The 27,501-nt window shown below is 44.7% G+C and overlaps 1 protein-coding gene across 1 annotated transcript; it reads left to right on the top strand.

Annotated features, from left to right (window-relative positions):
• The first annotated feature begins 923 nt into the window (after nt 1-923).
• Nucleotides 924-27,246, top strand: TNFSF8 (TNF superfamily member 8). The gene is made up of 4 exons (XM_019731165.2): nt 924-1,441; nt 11,775-11,817; nt 23,929-24,000; nt 25,492-27,246. The coding sequence occupies exons 1-4, from the start codon at nt 1,247-1,249 to the stop codon at nt 25,884-25,886; spliced, it is 705 nt and encodes a 234-aa protein (XP_019586724.1). The 5' UTR covers nt 924-1,246; the 3' UTR covers nt 25,887-27,246.
• The last annotated feature ends 255 nt before the right edge of the window (nt 27,247-27,501 follow it).

Here is a 27,501-nt window from a genome sequence, read left to right as displayed (position 1 = left end):
AGCTGAGGCTGGACCTCAGGTTTCCAGCTTTTAAGTGCAGGGACGGGTGAATTATTTAGCATTCTTGGGGGCCAGTCAGGTATGGCTATGCACCCAAGTTATCTCACTGATCAACATTTGTGACTTTACTTGAGACAGTTTTCATTCTCTGGGATCCTCCAATTTCCTATCTGGTAAAAAAAGAAATATTATCTGCCTGAGAGGGGGGAGGTGAGGGAGGAGTAAGGCAATGTGTAAACCTCCTAGCACTGTGCCTGAGCTAGCAGAGGTTCCACTGTCATAGTTACACACACACACACCACACAATACACAATACATACGGGGACACACAACATGCACCACACATCACAAATGTGTACCGCACAGTCTACACAGCAACCACCCACACACAGCACGTGCACACCCACACAGAGCACACACACACCCCACATTCTGCACCAGACCACTTCCCCACCCCCACCCTCACTGCCAATTCCTTCCCCTTTTTGTGAGTTTTATGGCAGGCCTGGGTTTATCTGCAAGTGTAACAGATCCCGATACCCTCTGCAGAAAATTTTGTTCAAAGGATCAGTGTTTCCAGCCTCTTTGCGCCAGTTCCCAGATTTCATACAGCGATGAGCTCATCCCCGTTTGGATACATCGCCGTATTCATGGGCTCTTGCTTCCCAGATATCTGGTAGCATTTCCAGTTTTCGGTAGGAGCTGACATTGTCAAACTGAATGACTCTGAGTCATTCTACTGCAATCCAAGGAATCCAGCCTCCCCAGGTCCAGCAAAGAGACAGTTTCTGATAAGGTCTTCTGAGCCGCAGGCCTCCCTAAAGAGAATGAGCAACTTCTGAAGCAGGAAGGCGTTTTGTGGCTAAGTCTAAACGAAACAGAAGTCACTCTGTGCACACACACACACACACACACACACACACACACACACTCACACACACACCAGATTAGGGAAACCGTCATTTTCCTACTCGCCCTCTGACATCAGCCACCTTCTCTGTAGCTACAGTTTCTCTGCACTCAAATTAATCCCTGGCAACGAAAAATGAGCCTCTCCCCCACCCCTGCGGCCGCCTTTCTCCTCACGCCCCCAGAGAAGAGTTTCTTCGCGAGGCAGCCGGTGAAGGTTTTTTTCCAAGTCACATGATCCAGGATGCAGGGGAGAATCCTTCTTGGAACCGAGATGGGCCCAGAACCGAATTAGATGAGGAGAGATAAGGTGTGATGTGGGGAAGACTATATAAGAATGGACCCAGGGCTTCAGCAAGCATTCAACCGAGTGGCCCCTGCTCAAGACACAGCCATGCATGTGCCAGCGGGCTCTGTCACCAACCACCTGGGAACCACTAGCCGCAGTTACTTCTATTTCACCATGGCCACGCTGGCTCTGTGTCTCGTCTTTGCCGTGGCAACCATTATGGTGTTGGTAGTTCAGAAGACGGTAAGTCAACTTCTGTTCTCCACCTTTCCTTTCTGATTTATGTTCAGTTTTCCCCAGAGAGACAGCCTTGGGGATAAACTAATAAATTAGTTAGTTGCCGGGGGGGAAGTACATATATCATGTAGAGAAAGGGAGAAAAGAAACGGGAACTCAACTCTCTGAAATATTTTGGATTTTTGAGAGGCAAATTTGTTGAGCTATCTATCCATCATCTCAAAACTTTCCAGACCCACATGAGCCAAAAGAGGGCAGAAGAGCTATTAGCTTTGAGAAATTAAGGTTTAAATCTTGCTGAGCCAGAGACTTGTAGCAAAGAAGGAAGCAGTAGGGAAACTTTGTAACATATTTGCACAACTTGTTATCATATCTTCAACATTTTCAGACCAGATTTCAAGGTCCTATATTCTCAATGGAAATGTTCCTGAAATTTCTTAGGCCTCATCCATTACCAAGAGCTTTTTTAACAAGGAGCTAAGTTTCAGAGGCCAACGGTCTGTAAGGGAAGGAGGCAAGAGAGAAGACCAGGGCTGCTTAGAGCTTTGGACATTTTGGTGTTAAAGCCCACAAGACAAATTGAAAGCTTCCTTCTGAGTCACTGCTTTGAAGAGTGTAGGGTGTCACAAGAAACAGAGCCTAGAGGCAGAAGAACACAGAAATGTTTTTAACACCTGTTCCCTCTGAGGCTGCTCGCAATACAAAAACTGCAAGCAATTATGGGTACACGCTGTAGCGTCAAACTGTCTCAGGAGATGTACTTTGTTTGAAGCAAATGGTAAGATTAGTTGGTACAAACAGAAGAGATGAAGGAAGACGCTGCTTCCGATTTTAGGAAACTGGTGTTTACAGAGAATCTACCAGTATTATTACAGAAAATACTGTACTGAGGGTACATATTGCTCACGGATGATTTTTTTTAATGAAGTAAAGCTTTTGTTAATTTTGATAATTTAAGAACTGTACCCCCTCTCCACTCTACCAACATGAGAATGGTTGTTTATTCCTTCGTAGCTCCAGTTTTTCATGGTGTTACAATCCTACAGAATCTGTCCTTCAGTTGTTTTAGACCAGGGGTGTCCAAACTTTTTTCAACATTTTTTACCAAGGGCCATATGCAGTAAAATACACAAACAGCCAGGCCGTTCACTCAAGGTGAAGTACATATTGCCTCACCTGGTTTATTTAAGTAAACTAAATATATTTTTGGAATTTGCTGCGGGCCAATTAACAATGGATTGCCGGCCACAGTTGGCCCGCGGGCCGCAGTTTGGACACCCTGTTTTAGGCTGAATGCTCTATAACTTAGGGATGACTAAAAAAAAACAAAAGCGAAAAAGAAAACGGGCTTTAAAAGCCTTTGGTATCTTTTCTCAGTGTCTGCAAGCTTTGAAATTTAAATGAAGTTTTGGGGCTCAAATCTCCATAGAAGTGAAAGAAAACAGAACTGCGAACATTTGATTTAGGTAGTAGAATTTATGAAACTTATCACTTAATGTCCTTATCGACATCTACTAAGAATAATACTCTTGAAAACATTTTAGGGCCTTTTTCTTTACAGGCCCTATAATTTCAGTAATTCTAATTTGATATAAACCAGAGATATATCATTTTATAGCAACGGCCAAAGAAAAGAAATTGAAGTCGCATTAAGAAGGTTTTTAGTTAAAGATTGCATTTAGCACGAGAGAGAGAGAGAGAGAGAGAGAGAGAGAGAGAGAGAGAGAGAGAAAAGAAGAAAAACAAAGAAAGGAAGAAAGGGAAATAAGATGATGGGGGGCAACGGGGTGATGGTGACAAGAAGCTAGCGAGAGCTCCAGGATGGCTCTTATCCAAATCCCAATTTTAGTTGAATTGATTCTTTTCATGAGGGCAATGGGGTGGATCTCTCTGCCTCATTTTCATAGATGTGGAAAATGAGGATCAGAAAGGACACAGGGCTTGAATGAAGTCATCCTGTAAAAGGGGTTGAGTCAAGACTGCACGATTGTCTAATGAGAAGAGCATTCCCCTTCCCAAGACAAATAGTTACAGAAACACTCAGACACTTTGTTCCCAGGCTTCTCTCAGGAGCTTTATCTTCTTGTACATCCGTTTCCTGGACTCGGCCCTCATGTTTGGATATGAAAAGTTTCACTTCACAGTCTGATTGTATAGTATGGTGTGCTGTGATTGCTTAGCCTGAGAAGTATCAGTTACTTTGTGATATTGTGATATTAAGTTGTGATATTAAGTATTAAATGTTTTACACATATCATTTCTAATACATTGTTCAGATAATAACTGTCGTAAGATAAGAGAGTTATCCCCTTTAGCTCAAGCCATCAGGGAAGGCTTCCTGAAGGAAGAGGGAATGCAAGCTGACTTTAAGACAGGTAGCACTTAGACAAATGAACAGATACTAACAGGACCTCTGGTAAAAAAAATCAAAGGGAGATACCCAAGGAATTTAAACCCACATCCCAATTATTAAAAATGGAGTGGGTTGATGGCCACATAGCACTCTGTGTGTGACATTGAGCAGGGGCAGGGTGGAGAACCACGAGAATGGTTTTACTGGCCTAAGAAGTCACAGTTGTAGGTAGGAAGACACATGTACAGGCAAAACTAAAACAAAGTTAAGTTACAATATATAAGAAGTGATGGAAGGTGGGCACCTAGTGCTACCATGAGACCCTGAGTTACGCAGACAGAACAGTTTTCCAGGCAGGCTTGAGAAAAACTTCACAGGAGATTGGAGGTTCATGTTGACTTGAGAAATACAGAGGGTGCCAAAAAAATGTATACACATTGTAAGAAAGGAAAAAAACTGTATTAGAATTGTGATACTCAGAATACACCAATAACGAAAGAGGAATACTTTTTTTTGGCACCCCCGGTATGTATGATTTTAAACAGGTGGAAAAGGAGATCAGAGGAGAGGGTACGCCTGGCCAACAGAACAGCATGAGCAAAGGGATGGAGAAGAGAAGATGTAAGGCATGTAGGAACATCAACAAAGATTGCTTTGAGACTTGGCCTGAAGATCAAATAACTCCAAGGTCACTCCTTGGGTGAGAGACAAAGAAGGAGCTTAGATCTCAGTCTCAGGTGTTTATTGAGCATCTACTGAGTGCAGGACATCGTTCTAAGCAAGGGGGATACAGCCTAGAACAAAGCCCACAAAAGTCCTGCTTTCATGTTGCTTGTGGACTAGTAGTCTGGTAACGTTTCTCAGCCACTGTGATGGTTGTATTTCATTTTGTTTACATTTAAACCAGTATATCTATTATGAAACATAATGCTGACATGGTTTAAGAAAAGTAAACAGGAAACAAGGGAAAAGAAAGAAAAGTAAAAATCTCTTACATGTTCCCCACCCAACCACCAATCTCTCTTTTCTGTGCTAACCACCATGAACAGAGTCTTCCTTGTCCTTCCAAAATATCTGTGTAGCTACAAATATATAATACACACATGTCATTATAGTAAACTCATAATTTTCGCTTTACTTTACTGACTTGACTGTATATGTTGGGGCTCTTTCCATGTCAACACATGGAAATCCACCTCATTCTTACGAGGACTTGCATAGTATTCTACTGTATGACTGCGTCATGATTTATTTTATCTGTGCCTCGTGAAGGACACTTGTGTTTTTGTCTAGAATTTTGCTTGCTGTGCACATCTGTGGGTATATCTGCGGGATAAGTTCCTAGTGGTGGGAATAGAATATATATTTTTCTATTTTTCACTTCCATAAATATTGTTACTCAGCTTCCAAAGAGATTGTCCTCTTGAGAAAGTAAAAGTACTACCAAGAAAGAGACACTTCTTCACCTCAATATGGAAAGAAAGAAAATTGATTTATTGAGAGTCGACACATATATATCAGAATGAAATTTCACACAATTTATACAGCAAAACAAAAGGGAAAATGATTAAGGTTTTCATCTCCTCCAGAGACAAAGGTTTAGATAAGGAGGTAGGCTGTGAGGTGGACCCCAGAAGTGTTTACGTTTTAAGGGGCTCTGAGGTCTTCAGTCTTAGGGACATCTCTGTTATAAACCTGGAGACGGGGCTAACCCAGCCCCTGGACAGAACTATTCAAAAAGGTTATAACAAAGCAATAAGGCTCAGGATCATTAGGTTTTCAAGGAGACTCTTTCTAGAAAAAAGAGAAAGCAACTGTCTCCTTTTTCTTTATAAGCAAAGAAACTTTCTTCTTCAAAACAATGTATCCTTACAGTACCACTCTACCTCTTCGCCAAGAGTGGAGCTGAATACCTGCTTAAGGGTCGTGATTGGTGGTGGTGGTGTTGGTATGGTTTTTTGGTTTGCTTTGAAGTTCAGATAATACATAGGGGTAAGATACGATGCCCCATAATGCTTCCCTCTATCCAAGTTACACTCTTCAATGCATTTGATTTATCAATCAAAAAATCCTCTGAAAAATCTCAGGGTCAGGATTTGTGCTGGGCTGTAATGGGAGGACCAAGTGACCAGGGCAGGACTGCTGTTTTCTGGGAATTCTCTAGGTTGGGGAGATGAGGACCTAATACCCAAGAGCCTGAGTTCAGGGCAGAATGACCCAGAATGTCACAGACCAGAAGAAAGGAAGACAGTTTCTGCTTGGAGGAGGAAGAGCTAGGATAGAAGCTGAGCCTCCTTCTAGAATTAGAAGGATCATGTCTTATGCCCAAAGTTTTATTTTGAAACGTTTTCAAGCCTACAGTAAAGTAGAACGGTGAATACTCATATAACCTTTCTCCTAAATTTGCAGTGTTAATATTTTGCTGTATTTGTGCTCTCTCTACATATGAAAGTAAGTTTTATACAGTGTGACCTTTCACTCACGTGTATTTCAGCCCCCATCTCCTACTTACTGAAATGGCATCATCATAGCCAAGAGAGTTCATGTTAATTCAGTAATATCATCTCATAATGATATGCAGTCCATATTTTAACTTCCCCACTTGTCCAAAAATATCTTCTACATCTATTGTGCCTTGTTTTGTTTGGGAATTCAGAATCCCCTCTCAGGTCACACACCGCACTTGGTTATGTCTGTTTACATCTAGAACATTGCTATTTAAGGGTGGTCCTGGGAGCTCATTAAAAATGCAGAATCTCACGCCCCACTCTAAACCCAGTGAATCAAAATCTGCATTTTAACAAGGTCTCTGGGTGATCTATATGCACATAAAAGTTTGAGAGCAATGATCTAACAATTTTCTCCACCCTTTGGTGTCTGTTTCTCACGACATTGATTTTTTGAAGGGTCCAGGCTAGTTCTGTTGTTGACTAGTTCATGTTTTGGGTTTGTCTTAAGATTCGGTCATGATTATATGTAGACAAACTATTTTTGGCAAGAATAGTACTTAGATAATGTTATATATTTCTTATTGTAGCACAGCTACAGCCACATGCCAGGTTGTCCCATTATGATGATAATGTTTCATCACCTGATTAAAGGTGGTGACCACTGGCTATCTCTTTTCTAAAACACTTATTTTTCTGTATTTTCTAAAACACTTTTTTTTCTGGGGTCATAGGCTGAAAACATAGAAATATCCTTCCTTCAGAGGTTTTGCCTCTCCTTGATGACCCTCGTCTGAATCAGCTAATAGAGAGGGTAGGAGAATAATGATTGCCTAATTCTGCCATTCTTTCCACACTTGTCTCCATTGGCTGTACGGTGGCAGGTAGAGTTGGGGCAGGACACTCCAGGAGAGGAAGCCCAGGTGTGAGGAGAGGAATGGCAGAGTCAGAACAGTGGTCACTCCCGACGGCACAGGGGAACAGCACGAAGTAGAGCTGGGTGGCAACAAGCACTGGCAGAGGGAGGTGAGAGGATAGGATGCCTTTTCCATCAGCAGACTAGGAAGATTTCCAAACCCATGGATGAGCCCAGTTCCACACTCGTCTTCCAATTGCCGTTCCCTGCTCCTTGGTAAAGAAAGGCCTGAGTAATGTCTTGCTAGTCAAAGTGTGGTCAGTGGGCTTGCAGCACTGACACCATCTCATTAGAAATGCAAAACCTAAAGGCCCATCCCAGACCCACTGATTCAGACTCAGCATTTTAAGAAGACCCCCCAGTGGGAGAAGCACGGCTTTAAGCCACTTTATTCCAATTCCCACTTTCACTAGCCATACCAAGACAAAGGCTGCCAACAAAAACCATCTTCCTGCTAGGAATTTTCTATGACCTCCTTCCACTTTGCTCAGAGTCTCAGAGTCTCAGGAGAATTTTCTGCCCCAGCTTCATCCTGACCCACCCTAGAGAGGCAATGTGGCGTGCCTTCCATCCACGTCAACACGCCTGAGTGTGAATCCTTTCCCTGCTGTTTACCATCTGTGAGACCTTCCACAATCATTAAGTCACTTCTCTAAGTCTTAGTGAATCACTAACTCTCGGTGAAATGCATTTAGCCCAGGAGGATTGAGCACACTCATTAAGTGCTTAATCATGTTAACTAGAAAATAAGAGACACATTCCTAGCAAGGATCTCTGTGGCCCACTGTATAAGACAATATGAGGTCAGCAAGGACGGGGATATGAAATCCCCCTGGCATAGCCCAAACATTAGTTGCTTTTGGCCATTTTTAATGAGAGAGGGCATCTCCTGTCCAAAGCAAACTTGGGAGCTGATTATCCCTGCATAGCATTGCTCTGGGAAAGGAAATAGCCTGTGAGGGTATTGAGGCAAACTAAACATGTCATTAGGATCAAGAGAGTAGACAAAATATGGTACCATTTTCAAGGACTCGCTAACCTTTTATATATAATATCTTATGTCCACAATGGAGGGAAGAATTGCTAGCTCTGCAATAACAATGATTAAAGGAAATGAAAAAACAGAGTCCTAGACAGGGAAGATGGTTGTGATTAGGTCATTTCACTTGGGAACAAGCAGATTAAATGTGACAGTTCCTCCCTCCACACACAGAAACCCAGAGTCTGAACCGAAAGAACAAACATATGAAGGAAGTGTAGCTGGTCAGTAACCATGGTGAGGAAGTTTCCTGAGCTACTCAATGGAGCTGAGAAGGACAACCTGGGAGGGTCCATTTGCTTGTGTCTGTATCCAGCCAATGGACTTTTCACTTCAAAGCCAAGTCACTGAGCACGTTGGCTCACATTTCTCCAGCCAGGACCCAGATCCGCAAACAAGGTTTGGGAGAGAATTCTAGGATTGGGAGGTACCTGCCAAAGAGAAGCTGATGGACAGCACTTAGCATAGTGCCTGGAGTATAAACAGTCCTCAGCAACCCTTAAAAGTCATTATCTCTTTGTACCCCGGTTTTCCATTTCCAAATGTAAGGACTGCTCATGGGAGGGGAGAGAAGAGAAGAATGAACTTTCCCATCCTTGGCTTCTGAATGAAGATAGCCACTTCCGGGGACGTGGAAAGGGCACCAGAGAACTTCACCCCAGCATCTGCCACTGACGCATGAGTGTCTTGGTTTCCTCTTCTGTAAAATTAGCCAGATGGACTAAAAGATGTTTAGCTTCCTCTCTGGCTCTAATTTTCCGATCTTGTCTACCATGGGCAGCCAGGGGAGCTGGGAGACCTTGTCCCAGTAGCTCTTCAGGGCAGGAATAGTCACACTTCTGTCCCGGATGCCCTAGGCCCTGGGTGATGGTTTAAACACCAGGACTCTTTCCTATACTAAGATGCTTTGGTTTTGAAGTTAGGAAACCAGAAAGTTGTCAAATCACAGACAGGCTTCTTTTGACTCCCAAATAAATTAGTTCTTCCTCGAGGATGTTCTCTCTTACACCCTTGCTACTGAAGGTGTGTTCTGTGGGCCAGGGGCATCAGCGTCACCTGGGAGCTTGTTAGAAATGCAGACTCCTGGGCTGCACCAAACGTGCCCAGTCAGAATTTGCATTTTAACTAGTGCAGGGGGAGTATAGCAGTCCACCCTGCCCCCGCCTTATCTGCAGTATCACTTTCCTTGGTTTCAGCGACCCGTAGTCAACCATGGTCCAAACATGTGTAATGGATAATTCCAGAAATAAACAATTCATAAGTTTTAAATTGCATACCACTCTGGGCTGTGCAATGAAATCTCGCACCAACCTGCTCCATCCTGCTCTGCCCTGTCCAGGGTGTGAATCGTCCCTCTGTCCAGCATCTCCATGCTGTATACGCTCCTGGCCATCAGTCATTCAGTAGCCACTGTCACAATAACATAGCACAGTGCTTGTGTCCAAGTATCCCTTATTTTACTTAGTAATGGCCCCAAAGCTAGCAGTAGTGATGCTGACAATTTGTATGTATATAGGAAAAACCACAATATACATGGGGTTCAGTATTATCCATGGTTTCGGGCATTCACTGGGGATCTTGGAATGTATTCCCCCTCAGATAAGAGGGGACTAACTGTACGATCTCGAAACATTCTCTTGTCCTTCACAGCTCTTGCCACAACATGCAATTCTACTTGTATATTTATTAGTATATTTTAAATAACTCCTTCAATGACTTAGCCCTAAAATCCAGAGGATGTCTTCCCATAACTAGCAATGCCTGGCACACACCAGGTGCTTACACAATATACGGTGAATACATGATTCTCTGGTATTTCTCCAACTGCTGGTGGCCCCTGGGAGGGATGGCTCCAGTGGTTTTGCTGTTTTAGCATTCTCTCACTCTACCTGGATAGTTTCCTGGGCAGCTGACGAATCCAATGATCTTAGCACCACATTTAAACATAGATGTTTTCCTTTGTCCATTGAACAACATGCAAATCGATGGTCATGCTTGGCAGTAAATGAGCTATCTATTAAGTTTTGAAGTGCTGTTTGCTGTCTCACAGAGGGGAATTTTGTGATGTCAGGTTTCCTATGAATTGCATACGTAATTGAGAGACCGCAAATGTGCAGCATTTTAGTTAGGTAAAGAGCTTTTGACTAAAGCAATAATATCGTGGAATATTAGAACAAAGAGGGCAGCACCTACGAAGACAAGTTCACTATCTTTCCCCTGAAAAGCGGAAGCCCAAAAGTTTATACTGACTTCCGCCATTTCCAGGTCAGTGTGATGTCAGGGCCTCACCTTCGGGAGACTTCCCAGACTCATCACCACCCACTTGGGCTGGAGAAGAGATCCATTTACCAGAAAAAAGAGCCATTAGTGGAAGGCAAAGGACAGACCCCCTTGGGAAATGGCAGAATAAAGGGGGAACTCCAGAAGGTCCTCAAGGTTTATACCAAACACTAAGAAAATAAAACATGGGCAGAGGTTGACAACGTGGTGTCAGACATATAAATGCTCACACCTCTCTAGGTCTTTATTAATGTCCCAATCCAATGCCCTGCAGGAGATTCCCAACCTGGACAGATCGCAAGATGAATAAGACACTTTATTCCTTCTTGACAGGACACCCGAGGGGTGTCTCCTTGGCTGAGGTGCAGAGAAGAGGGAGGGAGACTGGGTGTGAGGAAGTTAGTCTCTGAAGAATGTATTAGTGTGAGGAAATGTGCCCATCTGCTTCTGCTGCCCACTGGCTCAGTGCACCCCAACAAGACCTCCCTTTATTCCCTTCCAGTTCCCCAGCCCGCGAGGCCCCCCTTCAGAAGACAATCTGTTACTATGAACCTCTTGTGTAAATATTTCTGTATATATTTATGCTTATTACAGAATAAATAACATAAAATACAAAGTGAATATATAATGAACATTTGTGTTTACTGACGTTATACGTTTCTAAATATTTGGATATTATATTCTAATTGGAACTTGTAACAAATCTAGAGGGCAGGGACTCAGTTTAATTATTTATGGTATCCTCACAGTGCTTGGCACATAAACATTCAATTAATTCAGAATTTCCAACCACAGGAAAGAGAGAGATGTACCTTCCCAGGTATGTTTACAACCTACTTTTACTGTATGATGAATCAAAGATGGAAAAAACCCACATATATTTGGATACCACATTTGATTGTTCTTATGTTGACCGGAGGGGGTAAAAATGACACATGTGGAGGTGAGGGGAAAAAAAAAAAAAAGCACTGGACTGGGAGTTGAATTGCTGGTTCTGGTCCCTGAGCTGCCGTAAACTTTTCATGTTACCTCTCTCAGCCCTGGTTCTTCACCTGTGAAATGTAGACAGTAATCTTTCAAGTCATTTCTGATGGGCAGGTTGTCAAGCAAATGGATGGGCAAGCTCCTTATACCTAAGTCAGTGAATTAAGTTTTAAAAATGTAACAGTCAGATGGGATGTAAATGCTAAATTGCACAGTACTCTGAGGAAAACCAAAATGAAAATGGAAAAGGGAGTTGTTTCAATTGAATGTCATTCTCACACTGGTTTTTATTTTCTCTTTCTTTCTTTCTTCTCTTCTAGGACTCCATTTCCACCTCAACGGGCCAATTCTCCCTTAAAGGAGGTAAGACCTTGGAATTGGGAGTAAGTGTGTAGTGAATCATCCATGTCCCATCATAGCTGACTGATAACCAGAAACAGCACGACAGTGCTCACCAGAAAAGTGGGGAGGGGAGGAGGTGGGGGCTGCTCAGGGCAGAGCTGATGCATCTCAATTCATATGCGCATCTTTGATCTGTACTCTTATCCCCACTAGTCTCCCACCAGCCCTTAACTCTCCCACTGATGAAAATTCTACCTCCGGCATAGGCTGTCACATGCATAGGAACATTCAGCAGCATTAAGAGCTTGAACTCTGGAGTCAGGGAAACGCGGGTATGAATCTTGGCTCTACGAATCCTCTGGGAGCCTCAGTTCCTTGCCTATGAAATGGGAATAATAATACCTACCTCAGGCCTTCTCCTCACCCCCCATATTTCCTATCATTGAAGTCACCAATGAATACGGTGTCACGACTAGCTCCAGGAGGCTGATACACAGAGTTAGGTTAACTTTGGAGATGAAAAACGTTGAGATCATCTGATTAATGTTTTCACTGCACAGAGGAGGTGTGAAACCCAGTAAAGTGCTGTGTCCAAGGTCATATGGAGCCCAACCTACAACCCCGATGTCCTCATCTCTAATCCAATGTTCTTTCCACCCAAGAACATTAACCCATCTCGCTCCTGTGAACTTCAGACCCTAGAGAGCAAGCACAGCTAGATAACCAGACAACTTAGAGGGGAAAAGAGTCAAAGAGAAAGGGTGGGTCATCATAGGCACCCTGATGGAGACCCCAGGGCATCCTTGGGACCAGAGGACATCAGTCCCTCATGCCAACAGCATCACACTTGGAGTTTCCTCGGGGATACCCTGCTATCTGTCACCCAAAAACTTAGAAAGTAGAGGCCAAAGGCCCCGAACAGACAAGCATTCTGGATCTTTCAGGGCAGACTAATAATTACAGCTTTGTCAACCATATCTTAAAATTTGGCTGGAATTACTTAGCGTGCGACCTCATTTCCCAGAATACCTCCATAGACCGTCACATTAATGTAAAATGGAGCATGCTATAATGCAGAGGCAAGCAAACGTTTTCTGTGAAGGACCAGATAGTAAATATGCTGGGCTTTGCAGGCCACGAGGTCTCTGTTGCAACTCGTCAGCTCTACCATTGTAGTGCAAAAGCAGCCATGGACTCCGTGGGCTTGAGCAGGGATGGCTAAGGGTCCATAAACTTTATTTACAGAGTGAGGTGGCGGGCTGGCTTTGACCCACAGACCAGAGTTTGCCAACCTCTATCATGGGAACAGCACAGACTTTGGCAGCAGAACATGGAGCCTTGCAAAAAGCCAAGGGCACTGAGCAAATGTCATCTCCCTTTCCCCATTCCCAACATTCCACACCACACCCACCCAGAGTTTCCAAGTAAGACCACAACTTGTCATTTCTTGAGAACGGGAGGCAATCTGGACCAGGAACGTGATCTCAATGACAAGGACAGTTTTGATTGGGCAATGCGACCTCAGCCCCTCTGGATCTCAGCTCTGCACCTGGAGAGCATTCCCTCGCAGGTTGCCAAGCACGGGGCACTAACTAGTGGTTCTGTCCCTACAATAGTTTTCACCAGTCAAGAGTGGAATCAGAAAAAGAAGGACAAGGCAGCCCCTTTTTCCCAGAGCCAACCATTTTTAACGTAGGGGGACTCCTTTCCTCTGAGAGTATGTTCTTTTCCAAAAGGTTAAAATGTCCACTCTGTCACAGTCACTGAATATTCATTTTGGGGTAAATTTCTTCGGTCCGTGAAACCCAAAACTGTGGGTGCCATGGACTAGATCACTTCTCAGATCTCATCTTGTCTTGGCCATCACTGTCAAGCACAGACTAACAGCACAGAAACTACTCCAAAACCAACCTCAGTTTACAATTCAATGTTTCGGCAACCAGATTAAAAAAATGCTAATAATAATCCCCACTAGGGCTAGGAAACTTTTGTGAAAGACCTTTCTGTACCTCCCTTGGGTTGCTCTTAGCCTCAATTTTGGGAGCAATGAGGATTCGTGCGCCCATTTTGCAGAGGAGGAGCTGAGGCCCGTGCAATCAAGGAGACTTACTTGCCTGAGGTCCTCCAAGGAGGTGAAGGCAGAGCAGGGACCAGAATCCAGAGCACCTCTCTATCCATCTGCATGATGTGCTTTGGCCATAAATGTCAGTGACCTGTTGTGTGTGGTCCGGGTTTCTTCCTGCTTTTAATGCAAGTCTATGCTACTTCTCTTAAAGTGGCAAACTGCCAACATAGTAGCAGAGTGAGATGGAAAGAATATTACGGTGGCGTAAGAACTGGCTGCAGACCTGACTTTCATCCCTGCAGGCTGTTTCTCTAGGCAATTATTTCCTCCTCTTTGGGTCTCATCTGTAACATAATGGTAATGTACTAAATGAACTGGAAAGTTCTTCGAGCTTTGGCGCTTTATGATACTCTGATTCTCTTGTTTAATATGTAAATATAGAAAAAACAAAAAGTTTAACAATAACCTTGAGGAAATCTGCAGCTGTAGCTTCCTCTCCCAACAAGCCCCTCTTAAACAGGGACACACAGCAAATTTTCCATTTGAAAAGCCATTGTAAAATATTCTGGACAGGGGGGAACCGTCTCCCAGAAGCTTCCAGGAAGAAGCTCCAGAGGCAGCCTGTGGTTTGGCACTGGGGCGGACAAGGGCAGAGCCAGACACGTTCCAGGGAGCCCTCTGCCTCCGGCTGATGGAAATTGCCCGCCATCAGCCGGAGGCCTGGAAAGCAGGGCCAGGTGGGAACACTACAGTAACTTAGCCCAAGTTGACAGTTAGCTGCAGAGAAACCAAAGGAATCCAAGCCCTTTTGGGGGTGAATGGATTTCTCAGTCCCAACACAAGCTTCCTGTGGCTGGCTGTCACCAGCACTCTGCCACCCACATCCCACTCCATTGTGCTTGGGACTCAGTGGACCATTCTGGAGGTTCGGCAGAAACTGGGGGCCGTGAAGAGCACTGGGAGAAGAACTTTTCAGCACACGCTTCTCTCATCTAGAAAAGGGAGTTAAAGGGCCTCCTGCCTAGAGCGCTTTGAGTCTAGAAGGAGACAGCAAGCATGACCCTTGCCTGCCTCCTGGCTGAGCCTATGTCCTCTGGACAGAGGGTCCACTCCATTCTTTCATCTCCGAGTGAAATGGCCCCCTCCCACTCACATATGGTGAGGAGCTCAGGAGGGCTGCAGGGAGAGCAAGGCTGGTGCTGCTTCTCGTTTCTTGTTCCAATTGTCTGTTTGCACCACGTTTTGAATCTCGCATGTGCTCATGTTACGTGGCTTATCTGTCCAAACCACAGAATACACACATTTTGGCCTTGATTTCCCCTGAGTCCCCCCAGCACCCCGCCTGTGTGTATAACGAAGTTTACAGCAGGATTTAGGGTGTGGAGAGAAGCTGATGGGTCAGCGCACTCCATCACAGAGAACCATGCCCACTGAGCACTACACCCCTCTGTTTTTATCAGGCCGTTGCCACTCCAGCCACAGACTTTCTTGATGGGTAGCATTCCTCCCTGGGGTTCAGCCTCCCACCATGCGCACTGACCTACTGTCCTTCCTACCAATTTTTATGTCGTTTTCCTCCACACACAGCCCCTCCCCTCACAAACTCTGCAGAAATTCACATTCTACAGACTTTATTTTGCAGAAAGATTGTGGTCACCGTGGTCTTCTCCCAGGGCTTCCCAACATCCCCACAACCAAATGACAGTTCCTCCCTGGACTAGAGGAATTCTGTAGACAACTTTTAAATCAGTGTTTCTTTTATTTCCTCACTACATATGAATGAGGATGTGGCAGAAAATAATAAACACGGGTGGGGCATGTACTGTGTGCCAAGCACTGGGCTGAGTGTTTTGTGATTCACTCACCGAGTCCTCACAAGCCCCAAGGATAATTATTATCTCTATCTTATGGGTATGGAAACGGGAGCACAGAGAGGTTTACTGACTTGCCTAAGATTGCACAGCTAACAAGGAGTGAGGCAAGACCTCAGAATTCAGGCTGGCTCGCCTGGGAGCCTCTCTGCTTAACCAGGACTGCACGATCAGACGCTTAGTAAAACACAACTGTGCTTCCTTCCACTGCCCTCACCAGTTCTCCAAGGCTAGAAATCCTTCCAACAATCTCTGTGGCTTCCTCAGCCCCTGCTCTGGGTGCCGTTTTCTTGTCACTGAAGCGTGCTCTCTGTGACTGAGCTCTGGGGCAGAGAGGGCCATTAGAGTGACCACTCACCTGAGTTTGCATGAGAGGTGGGTGGTGGGGAGCTTTAATGCCCATGACAGGGGATCTAGAGGCTGAACTTAAGCCCTAGCGTTGCAGCTAAGTAGTCATGAAACCTGAGATGATTCCTTCTCTCCACACCTTGCCAGTTAAAAGAGGGTTGTCTTTCCTGGGAATGCCATGTGGGCCCTAACGTCAAAGGGACTTGGAGGCCCCAAGGAAACTGCCCGACCATATGTGGGTCCCAACAACCCCTTCCATGTGTTCCCCACTCTTGCCTGAATTCAATCTCCCACTGAAGGGGAGACACAACAGGCAGAGAACTGGGCTGAACTCTGGAATATCTACAGTCCAGTCCTGGGACTTGAAACCACTCACTTTCCCTTGCAGGGACTGGGATTTCCTGTTTTCTAAAATAGCAGGTGTGATGGGGGCAAGCCTGATGACCTATCCCTGGCATGGACTTTGTTCCAAGTAGAACATTCCAGGAATCAAGCAAATATCTTAAGAGTCTATGACCGTTTTACTGCTCTAACAACTTCCAGTTTTTGCACGGCTTGGCACGCTACCCTCCTCCCCACTTCCCCTGCTAAAAAGAAAATGTGGGCGTTAAAAGAGATCTAACTGTACCTAGTGAACCCACCCACAAAGAAACTATAACAGCTGCCCATTGAAGGCAATAAAACTAAACCACTGAGACTGGCTACTCCTCAATCCCCAGCCACCCCTGAGGTCACACGGCTATGATCCAGATGGTCACAATCCCGCCAGGACTCCACACTGGCAGTAGAAGAGGCAGGTAGAGGGGCCGCAGCCCCCTTCCCTAGAATGAAAATAGCAGAGACCTCACCACTGTCAGATAGATTGACCTGTCTCTAGATGCCTACCCTGCCAGTTGGTGTTGCTTTTTTTTTTTTTTTATAGCCAGAGGGGGCACTTCTCAAAGGGTAAATTGCTTTTCAGATCATCACAGGCCTCAGAAAGCCTATTTGCTTCTCCATTTACTTTAAACACACTCACTCCAAACTCACTCTTCAACGCGCTGTCTTTTTCTTAAGGCGGAGCTAGAAGAATAAGGAATCTCTGTATACAAAATAATTAAATAAGTAGACAGATAAACTAAAAAATGGGCCGTTCAGAATAAAGTAGAATAGCATCCTTGGGAGGCCAGCCTGAGTGCTACAACTAAACCCCACTGCCAGGAGGAGAGAAGAGGGAGGATGAGACGGGTGGGGAGGGGAGACAAGAGGAGAAGAGAGGAAAAGGAAAAAACATTCAGACGGCTGAGAGACACTAAAAAGTATACTTCAATTTAGCTCATACAAATCACAAGTCTCTAAATCCAGAGAAAATCCTCGTCTTCCAAACACTTTGGGGAAGGAAAAGGGAAAGAAAGAAATAGAGGTGGAGGGAAGGAGGAGGGAAATAGGAGGGAGGGAAGGACAAAGGGAGGGAGGGAAAGCAGGCCTATCTCTCACACTGGCTCCATTATTTATATCATCCATGTCCCGGACACCATATGTGTTGGCTTAAATTTCTACAAACCTAGCAGTGCAAGCTCTGGACCAGGGAATGGGAACCAACCATTATTTATTAGACTTTGGGTTGTGGACACACGACTCATTTTTATGCATTATCTCATTTAATCCTCCCAGCACCTCTTTGAGGGAGGTTATTATTATCCTCATTTTGGGGAGAATTCAAAGAGACTGAGTCACTTGTGCAAAGCCACACAACTTAGTGGCAGAGATAGAATTTGAACCCAAGCCAGTTTGATCCCAAGCCTAACATTCTAAGTGTGCGGTTATACGTCCGCATCTAGTATACCTAGGAAGTGTTTTCAAAAAGTTATTTAAAATGTCGGCAGATTTCACCACACTACTCCAGATTCACCTTGCCTTTCAAATTATAGACTGTGAACGTGCTTCTGAAATGCTCCCAATACTATCAATTCCACCTGCCTTTACTATAAGTGAATTCCAAGGAAATACCCACATAGGGTCAGATAGGTTTATCTTACACATTGTAGCAGGTCAGGATTGAAAAGACCCCCAAACCCTAAGGAAGCTTCAAGGGGTTCAAGTGAATTTCAACATCATCTCAATTTGTATTTACTGATCACTTTCTATGTGCTTAACGCTGAGCGTGCCGGTTGGGTGTTCCCCAAACGCTGTTTGTAAACCCAGGGTCACCTAGTTGTCCTTTGTTTAACAAATACAAAGGCATTTCTCCATCAGTAGTTGGCCTGGTGTCATCAAGGAAATAGTCAAATTAAAGCCAGTTGAAATGACCCTTGGATTAAGGATTCAATTTGGTTCCAAATTCTACTGATAATGGAGAAAGTCTCCCCCAGATGTCACTGTTGGGATTCTCCTGGATATTCTGCCAGACAGATGGAACTAAGAAGACAGAACATGGTAGATGCAGTGTTAGTAGAATAATTCCTCTCCTTCCTGGAAGGATTAAAATATTTTCAACAGCTGGAAGGATTCTGCATACTTTTCCGGAAGCGTCAGATGGCCTCAAACACTTAATGTGCATAATTGAGAATCTCTAGTCCAGCAGAAAATGCCACAAGCTTTGCTTCAATGAGCATTTCATCAACCAGATCACTCTGCTAAGTGGCATTGCTAAGCTGCAAAAGACTAGCAAAAGAGGAGTAGGGCACAAAGGGACTACTATTTGCTGGGTGTCTCCTCTAAGCCACATGCTGCCCTGGTCACGTGACATCCGTAATCTTATCGCATCTTCTCAACATCCATACCTTTGGGTTGATTGTTAGCCCCACTTTACAGATGCAGTAATGGAGGGTCTATCAGGGGAAGTGACAGGTTTGAAGCTAAAAGCCTGTGCAGAACCCGGTGCTTGTTTTGAGAAGCCCTGTGTCTGTCTTGTCCTGGTATTGACCTGGAAGATGCCTGGCACTCAGACCGTGTACTACCATCTGGCTGCAGTGTTTAGCGGGTTTTGTTTTGCCACCTTGGGCACTGTTGCATCTTCATGAAAGTCTGATTTCCCCTGACTTATGACTTGGCAGTGTTCAGCACATAGGCCTGAAGTCACCTGCTGGCATTGTCCCATAAGAGGGAGCCCAGAAGGCTCATTAGTGCTTGTTTTCCTAGCACTGCCAGCTGTAGTGTCAGTTTTCAGTCCAGTGTGTCTGGTAGCTCCAAACTCATTTCTTCCTACACTTAACCCTCTCTGCTCTGTGGGAAAACCAAACAATCAGGGGACAGAGCCCTGGACTAGGAGCCAGGAGCTCTGTGCTCTGAACCCAGTTCTGCCACTAACCTACTATGGGGTCTTGGGCCAAACCTTCAGTTCCTCTGGGTTCAATCTCCCCACTCAGAAAACAAGGGCCCGGGTTAACTCGTCATCGAATGGCCCTTTCATGTCTAACATTTTGAGATGTCAAGGTGGGGTCCAGTCATTAGGTTGACATTATTCTAGATCATGATCCTTTCAAACACCGTAAGCAATATCTCTCTTCTGTGCCACTGGTAAGGAAGGTTTCGTTGGCACATATTTCTCTCAAGCCTTCCAAAAAAAAAAAAAAAAAACGCCCCCAAAAGTTTCACGATCCTTCTAGAGGAGTCCCAAGCTTGGGAAACCAGCTTATAAATCTTTCCCATCTGAAGGCCTAGGTCCTCAGAAGAATTCACAGAGTATTTGAGTTGTCCAAAAGATGGAATGCCCCAGAGAAGGAGTAAGGAGTCCTGGGCTTTGGTCTTGCCTCTTTCACTAAAGTCCTGGGATAACCTAGGACAAGTCTACTGTGGGGGTCCCACTGGGGAGCACATGTGCTGTGTGGTTACCAAGCAGGGAACTTCCATTTCTATGAACCATGCAAATCCTACGGAACCAGGCTCTTCATAACTTTGATTGTCCCCAGAGTAAAAATGTTCTGTTCTACAATGGCAGGTGTTGGGAAATCTGAATATGTGAAGATAATTTCCTAGCTGGGGTATAGGAACATGCCTGCAAAGACAGACAGTTGGAGCTGGGACTGACTTTACCCCCACTGCGTCTACTACAGCTGAGTCTACACAGCCTGCTGGAATAAGCTAAAAGGGCCCTTCTAGGTCATCCAATCCACACCGCTCTTCACCTAGCTAAGGACACAAGAGCCCAGAGAGGGGAAATTCCTAGATTCTAACTCCCAGGCCATCAACTTAGCCATGACTTGCAGACAGTTCTCACTTCCCTCACCTAACAGTTCAGTTCTTCAAACGAAACCCCTCCAGACTTCACATTCAGATAGGAAATGAATGAAACAGGGTGTGTTTTCCTCCCTATTCTCCCAGCATTCAAAATTCCAGAGACATTACAATATTCCAGCTGCATGTAGCACCACCTACCATGTTTCCCCGAAAATAAGACCTAGCTGGACAATCAGCTCTATGCATCTTTTGGAGCAAAAATTCATATAAGACTCAATCTTATTTTACTATAATATGAGACCAGGTCTTTAATATAATGTAATATAATACCAGGTCTTATATTAATTTTTGCTCCAAAAGATGCATTAGAGCTGATTGTCCGGCTAGGTTTTATTTTTGGGGAAACACGGTATTTATAAGTCACTCCCTTCCTGTCCTCATAACTAAAAAAGAGTCATACCATGGAGTGGAGTCACAGGCTAACAGGAGATTCAAGCCACATGAAATGCTTATCTAGCTCTGGACAAGAGCCTCATGACCCTCAAAGCTGTCCAATACATCTGTGAACAGCACAAACTGGTCAAATATTTGACCTGTCAGCACCGTGACTTCCAGTGTGATTCGTGCAGATCTCCCATTGTGTCAGCTGAGAAATGGGGATGTGAGCAGCGTTAGCCATTAGCTGAGTGTGTCATCTCTTTAAACGTGTACTTGAAGCCTCAGCGTTTGGACCCTCAGAACAGGCTCCATTATCTTCCTGCTGACAGCCTGGTCAGATGGTAAAGGCTTCCTCTGTGCTCTTCCCTAGGTTCACCACCCCAATTTATCTACAGGTTCTCCGGTGTCCGGAGTCCCAGGCCCCTTCCCTTAGCCAGCTCCAGCAATGACATTCTTAAAGGGGGTTGCCCGTGTTTTTCCTTCCACTTGAAACCATGTAAAAGTTTCTTGAAGAAAAATTAAAACACACCACGCCATTTGACTTCAGGAAATGCAAAAGCTTCAAAATAAGTTTTGTTTTTTCCATCTTTGGGTTTCTCAGAATTACAACTGAGGTCAACCCACCAAACATGCAAAGACCAAAGGGGAAAGAAACAAAAAAAAAAAAAAGAAGAAGAAGAACCTGCATGTGTGAAAGGCAAGCCCAGGCTTGTACTTTTATAGTCATCTGTTTACAGCTCAGCTGACAGATGCCACCTCAAGTGGTGTGGTGTGAGGGGGCCCTCTGGCCAATGAGCAAGGCCTGTCCTTCGTGAGATTGCTGGCCTCAGTCTAGGGCATGCGTCTTATGTTCCCTTAACCTAATCTAACCTGCAGAGCCAATGGGAGAATTAGGCCAGGTGTTATCCCAACCCGGAGGGGAAAGACAAGCCAACCATCCCCATTTACCTCATTCATGTCATGAGAACTTACCTGACATCCACAGAGGGAAGGAAGAGAGACGGATCAGATGACGCAATCCAACAAACATTTGCAGAGTAGCTTCTGGGCCGGGCAGTTGGGATATATAACAGTAGTCTCTTTCCTGCGGTTTCACGGTCTAAGAGAGATAAATAGGCAAACAGAGGGAAGGGTTAGAGAAGGTTTCCTGAAGGAGACGCCTGCCGGGAAAGGCGGTGCTTTAAACTTGTCATTATTTGCTCAGTGAAGGGGGGATTCCCAGTGGAATGGCAAATCAATATGCTGTGTTTGGGGACACTAGGAGCCCTCAAACGCCAACAGGATGGTGAGCAATACACTCAGGCATTAGAGTCAGACAACCTGGGTTTGAATCTCCAGTCCACCATTGGACTAGCTGCGCAAATGTGAACAGGTCATCTAACCCTTCAAGGCCTCGGTGTCCTTATGTACAAGATAGTAACATTACAGGTACCTTTCTCGTGGGGTGGTTGTGAGAATTAAGTGAAATAATGTGTTTAACATGCTTAGCAGAGTACCTAGGAAATAGCCATCACTCAATACATATTAGCTATTATTATTATTAACACTCCTATTACTACTGTTATTAGTATCGGGACAGAGTGCAAGGCAAAGAGATGAGGGGCGGGAACACAAAGGAACACGAATACCATGTGAAGGGGCTTGGCCCCCACCCTGCAGGCACAGTACAGTCAGAAAGGGGTTTTGAGCAGAGTAGAGATGCAGACACATGTGCCTCTCTGTGATTCCTCCTGACCCGATGCTCCACACCCAACAAAGAGGAGGCTGGGCCAGGGGGACTCTCAACAGTAGTCGCACTGCACTGGGGAGTGAGCAGCCCTCTGTGTTGTGTTCTACACGCCCCAAGAGTGTGGGCTGTGGGCTGAAACAGGCAGGGCAACAATGCCTGTAGGATGATGAGTGCGAGACAGGATCAGAAGAGTGGCAGCTGGCCTGCCAGCCTGCATCAGCCGAGACCTTTGGCCCGGAACCTCTTTAAGGGATAAGGGCAGGTAAAGATGAAAACTGCCCCCTTGCTTCTGCCTCTCGCAATGACCTTGTTCAGACAGCAGAGGGAACTCTTCCCCTAACTTTCAACCATGCGATGAAGGCCGGAGGGATCTTCTCAGGCCTGAGCAGAGAGCTGTGAAAAGACTGAGAGCCCAACAGGTACCACTCAGGGAGATACAGTGAGCAAACACTCCAGGGCGTGGTCGCTTCAACTGAATCAGCGGACGCTGCCTAGCTTTCGATGGGTGGAATGAATGGTCATTTGTGATGACATTCGAAACATCATAGATCTTTCGGTCGATGATCAGGTCATAGATATTCTAGTTTTACAGCTAGGGAAACCAAGTCCCAACAACAAGGAATTTGCCCAGAATAAGTTGAATTCATGAGGCACTGCAGAAATGTGTAACTTGGTTCTTTGCATTCAAAATAGTTACTATAATAAGAAGAGGCTTCAGCCACCATGACCAGTGAATATATTGAAAACATTTTTACTTCTTATGTGCCATAATGACATAAACAGTGTCTTTCCCCACTGCCAAGGAAGCTCCAGATAGCACGCTCCCTGCTTAGACCTCTTTGATCCTATATCCTTTAAAATTGAGCACAGTATCTCCACTGTCTAGCAAAACGGCCTCAAGGAGGAAACCTGGAATCAGACAGACTCAGGTGAACCTCAGCATTTCCACCAACTTGCTTGACCCTGTGTCATTGGCTTTGTCTAGGCATCAAGATTAACCTTGCAGAGTTATTCTGAGAATGAGATTAGCTGAAATATGTAAAAGAACTCAGACCAGTATCTGGTGCACTCTCAAAGGAAGGGTAGCAATAATTACTATCAATAATCTCATTCTGGCTACCACTACCTGGCTGAGTGACGTGGGACAATGTACTGTCTGGTCCCCAGGCTTTTTTCTGTCTGTCAAAGGGGCTTAATAATACCTCGCTCATAGAGTTGCTTCAAAGATTAAGTGAGATGAAATACGTAAAGTGGCAAGAATGGCACTTGGTAAATATAGGAACCCAGTTCATATTTGTTTCCTTTCCCCAACTTCCGTAGTTTTTTTGTAAAAGCCCAAGGGAAAGCAATTATTTTTTTAAATCCCAAGGTACTTGATGGCAAAATGAAAAATAAACAGGTTTTTCTTTGGTCCCCAAATGAAAACAGAACGGCAATTGTCTCCTTCAAAGGGTCATGGAAAAAGATCGTGTATCTCCAGTTCCCAGACAAAGCTAGTTACTATGTGATCTCCTTATTTTTAGGAAATTGCTCAGAAGACATCTCATGTATCCTGAAAAGGGCTCCATTCAAGAAGTCATGGGCCTACCTCCAAGGTCAGTAACCAAATCCAGGAACGTCAACCGTCAACCATAGGAGGGCCACTTCCTATGGCCTTTCTGAAACTTCCAAGCCAGAGGTCACAAGCAGAGGCCCACACCAAATGTGATCTGTAGATGTGTTCTATTTAGCCTGCATGATATTTTTTATAATTCGAATTGAAATGCCTTCGGGGTGGGGGGGAGAATGTTACTGTCATAGATAATGCTCCTCTTGTCTCAGCCCCATTCACTCCTTTATGTTACCTGCTTGGCCCCTGAAGGCATCTGGTTCCCACCTCCACTACCCCATCTATTCGGCTACCTATAAGTTGCAGGCCAAGTGCATAGTACTTTCTTCATGCAAGGGAAGCAGGCTCTTAATCTCTGCCTGTATGTAGTTATTCACAAGAGAACCACAAAATTGCCTTCTTCCCAAATTGACATTCTTAATGAACATGTTGACTCAGGGCCGATTTGCATATTGCAGCTTGCTTCAGGTAAGAGGCCCCTTATAAATGACATGAGGGAGCCACTCACCCTAGGAAAGATGAGATATGGAGGAGACGGTCAAGATTCTCTGAATAGCCATTCTGCTCAATTTAGAAATTCAGTTTTGCAGTGAGATTAGTGCTAACTCTTCAACTGAATTGCAACGAGGTTTAAAGGGAAGGCATAGAGGCAATTAAAACTAACACCCCAGCTTCCCAGTTCTGACAGGCACCCTGACCAATCAATCAGTGCTGATTTTCATTCGTTGGGACTCAGAGAGACTTGGCTTCCGACTTGAACATGTTGGCTTAGAAGATCTGATAATTCTCTGCTTTTCTATAAATCCCAGCGGGGACAAGCCCCTTAAGGTGCATGTGAGGGGTCCACACAGTTATGTTTGCCTGCGCTGTCACAGAGAGGAAGACATTCAAAAACTCAGACAATGAAGGGTTAAAGGATGCATCTTAATGTGAAAGTGAATGAGACTGAGATTCTCCTGGACGTCTTGATGCCTAAATTAGTTATCAATTGAACAAAAATGCATGTCTTCTTTCTGATATTTTGTGCAACGCCTACCAAATAGTAGTCCCGCAATGATCAAAAGTTCATTGATTGGCTGAATAAATAAACCTGATAGTCCAGAATTTATGGGGAACACAGTCCAGGAACTTGTAGTCTGAAAAGGCAAACATAATAATAATTATAACAATCACAGAAGAATATACTAATTAAGTGGGAAAATATTCTATAGGAAGTAGGGTCCCACACCAGGTGTGTTCTGACCCTCTAGCTTTGAGCATTAGCGAAAAGGAAGAGGGGCGGTTTGGTACCTGTGCCTTGACTATTAAGCAGATCTAGAAGGAGTAACACAGAAGCTATTCTGGATGGGTAGAACAGCAGACAATATTATAGGAGACATGGGCCTTGAATGGGGAACCTTGAATAATGACTTCAAACTTTCCAAGTGGCACCTGCAATCTGACCAATAATTCCATTTTTGTGTCTTTCTCTTTCCAGCATCAAAGCATATAAACAAACCCGAGTTGACTTGGAACAAAGATGGCATTGTCCATGGAGTCACGCATCAGGATGGGAAGGTGGTGATCCAGTTCCCAGGTTGGTACTTCATTGTTTGCCAACTACAGTTCCTCGTGAAATGCACGAAAGGCTCTGTCGACCTAAAGTTGGAGCTTCTCATCAACACAGCTGTGAAAAAGCAGACACTGGTGACAGTGTGTGAGTCTGGAGTGCAAACCGAAAGCATATACCAGAATCTCTCTCAATTTCTGCTGGAGCATCTGCAGGTCAACACCACCATATCAGTCAGGGTGGACAAATTCCAGTATGTGGATACAAACACCTTTCCTCTTGAGAATGTGTTGTCCGTCTTCTTATACAGTAGTTCCGACTGAACTATTTCTCCTGGCCTTCAGGAAGAAAGCAACTCTCCACCATCCAGTACTTCACCCATCCAACACTTGGGCAGAATGAAAACTTTACACCAAGACTGAAACCACCGAGCATATTAAATAGCATGCTTCTCCTTCTGTCTCTTGGGAAGATACATCTCCGGGGTTAACAAGAGAGTTCTGAGTGAAGCATCTTCCAGATAGAAGGCAGGGAAACAACGTGGTGTGGTGGACAGAGCCCCACATGGGGATCAGAAGGCATGGATTTACGCCCCAGCCCAACTACTAACTCACTGTATGACCTGGAACTCAGGTCCCTTTCCCTCCCTGGAACTCAGGAGCCATATCTGAAACCTGAAGGGGCTGGATTTGAATTCTCTCCAAAGTCTCTTTCATCTCAGAAAACCAGGCTCTTTCATCACAGACCTGGCAGTATTCTGGAAACCCCCAACCCAAGGAAAGGTCCCCCCCACACCAGTATAAAATCAATGGCACTAGTAGCATCTGGCTGCATGTCACCTCAGCAGAGTCAGAATTTGAGGACGAGGTTCAGGGCACCTTGCCAAATGGTGTGAGCCGTAGGACCTAAAACGTGTAAAAGTAAGGACCGCCAAACTGACCATCCCAAATTTAAGAGATCTTCTGGGTATTTGGAAAAGCATCTGACCAGGCTTGACTCCACGCCAGTTAAGATTGACAATAAATCAACAACAGACAGTTTCATTCAGCAAACACTCCAATCAAAGAGTGGTGACTGAGGCGATGCGGTCATTTGGTCAGGGCATAGCTGCTACCCTCTCCCGCGCGATCTCTTTCTGTTCCCTGATTCAAGCACCTCTCAGGAAACCATTTCTGTAGAGGGTTTTTAAGGACCCACACAGTTGTTGATAGACAGTGGTGACTCTGAAAATGGTGAAAAGAACTTCTAAACAATAGGACCCTCCTCTCTTGATATGGGTAACCAGGAGACTTCCCTCGCTGCATCAGCCTTTACATCTGTCCATCATCTTGGAAGGAGCATCTCATCTGTTTGAAAGGACCACTGGACTTGAAGTATAAGCCCCTGAGGTCGTGCCTCAGAAAGAAAAGGGACCCACACCTGCTATGCAAACGAATGGAGCAAAATCTGAATTTTTCTCAAGAAGGAGGAGAGAAAAGTAAGGAGGAAGAATTCAGGAAAGATTGTCAGAGAAAGACCAGAGAAGATTTAGAAGAAGAGAAAACAGCAGCGGTGGAATGGATGAGAGACTTGCGAGAACAAAAGTGACTGAGGGAAAATGTTTTCATTATTTGCTGAGCAGTGTCCTATGTTGACTTCTCCTCAGTCAATGAAATATTCAGTAAAGTCTACACTTCTCTTTAACTCTTTCTGTGAGTAGATTCTTTGGGAGCAGGGGGCACTGAAAGAGGTGTTGAACTCAGCAAGCCAAGCGGTACATGGTAAAACCATAGACAGGTTTTGAGGACCCAAAGCTAAATAACAAGGGGGCATCTGGCATTTGAGTTATACCCTAACTCTACAGAATACATGAATTTTGCCTGAAACCAACTCATGCATTCTTGAAAAGGTATCTGCAACCTACACACGCATAAACTAAGCAAATTTTCTACCATCTCA

This window comes from Rhinolophus sinicus, linkage group LG04 (assembly GCF_036562045.2).
Source record: "Rhinolophus sinicus isolate RSC01 linkage group LG04, ASM3656204v1, whole genome shotgun sequence".
NCBI lineage: Eukaryota > Metazoa > Chordata > Mammalia > Chiroptera > Rhinolophidae > Rhinolophus > Rhinolophus sinicus.
This window is presented reverse-complemented; position numbering and strand designations above follow the sequence as displayed.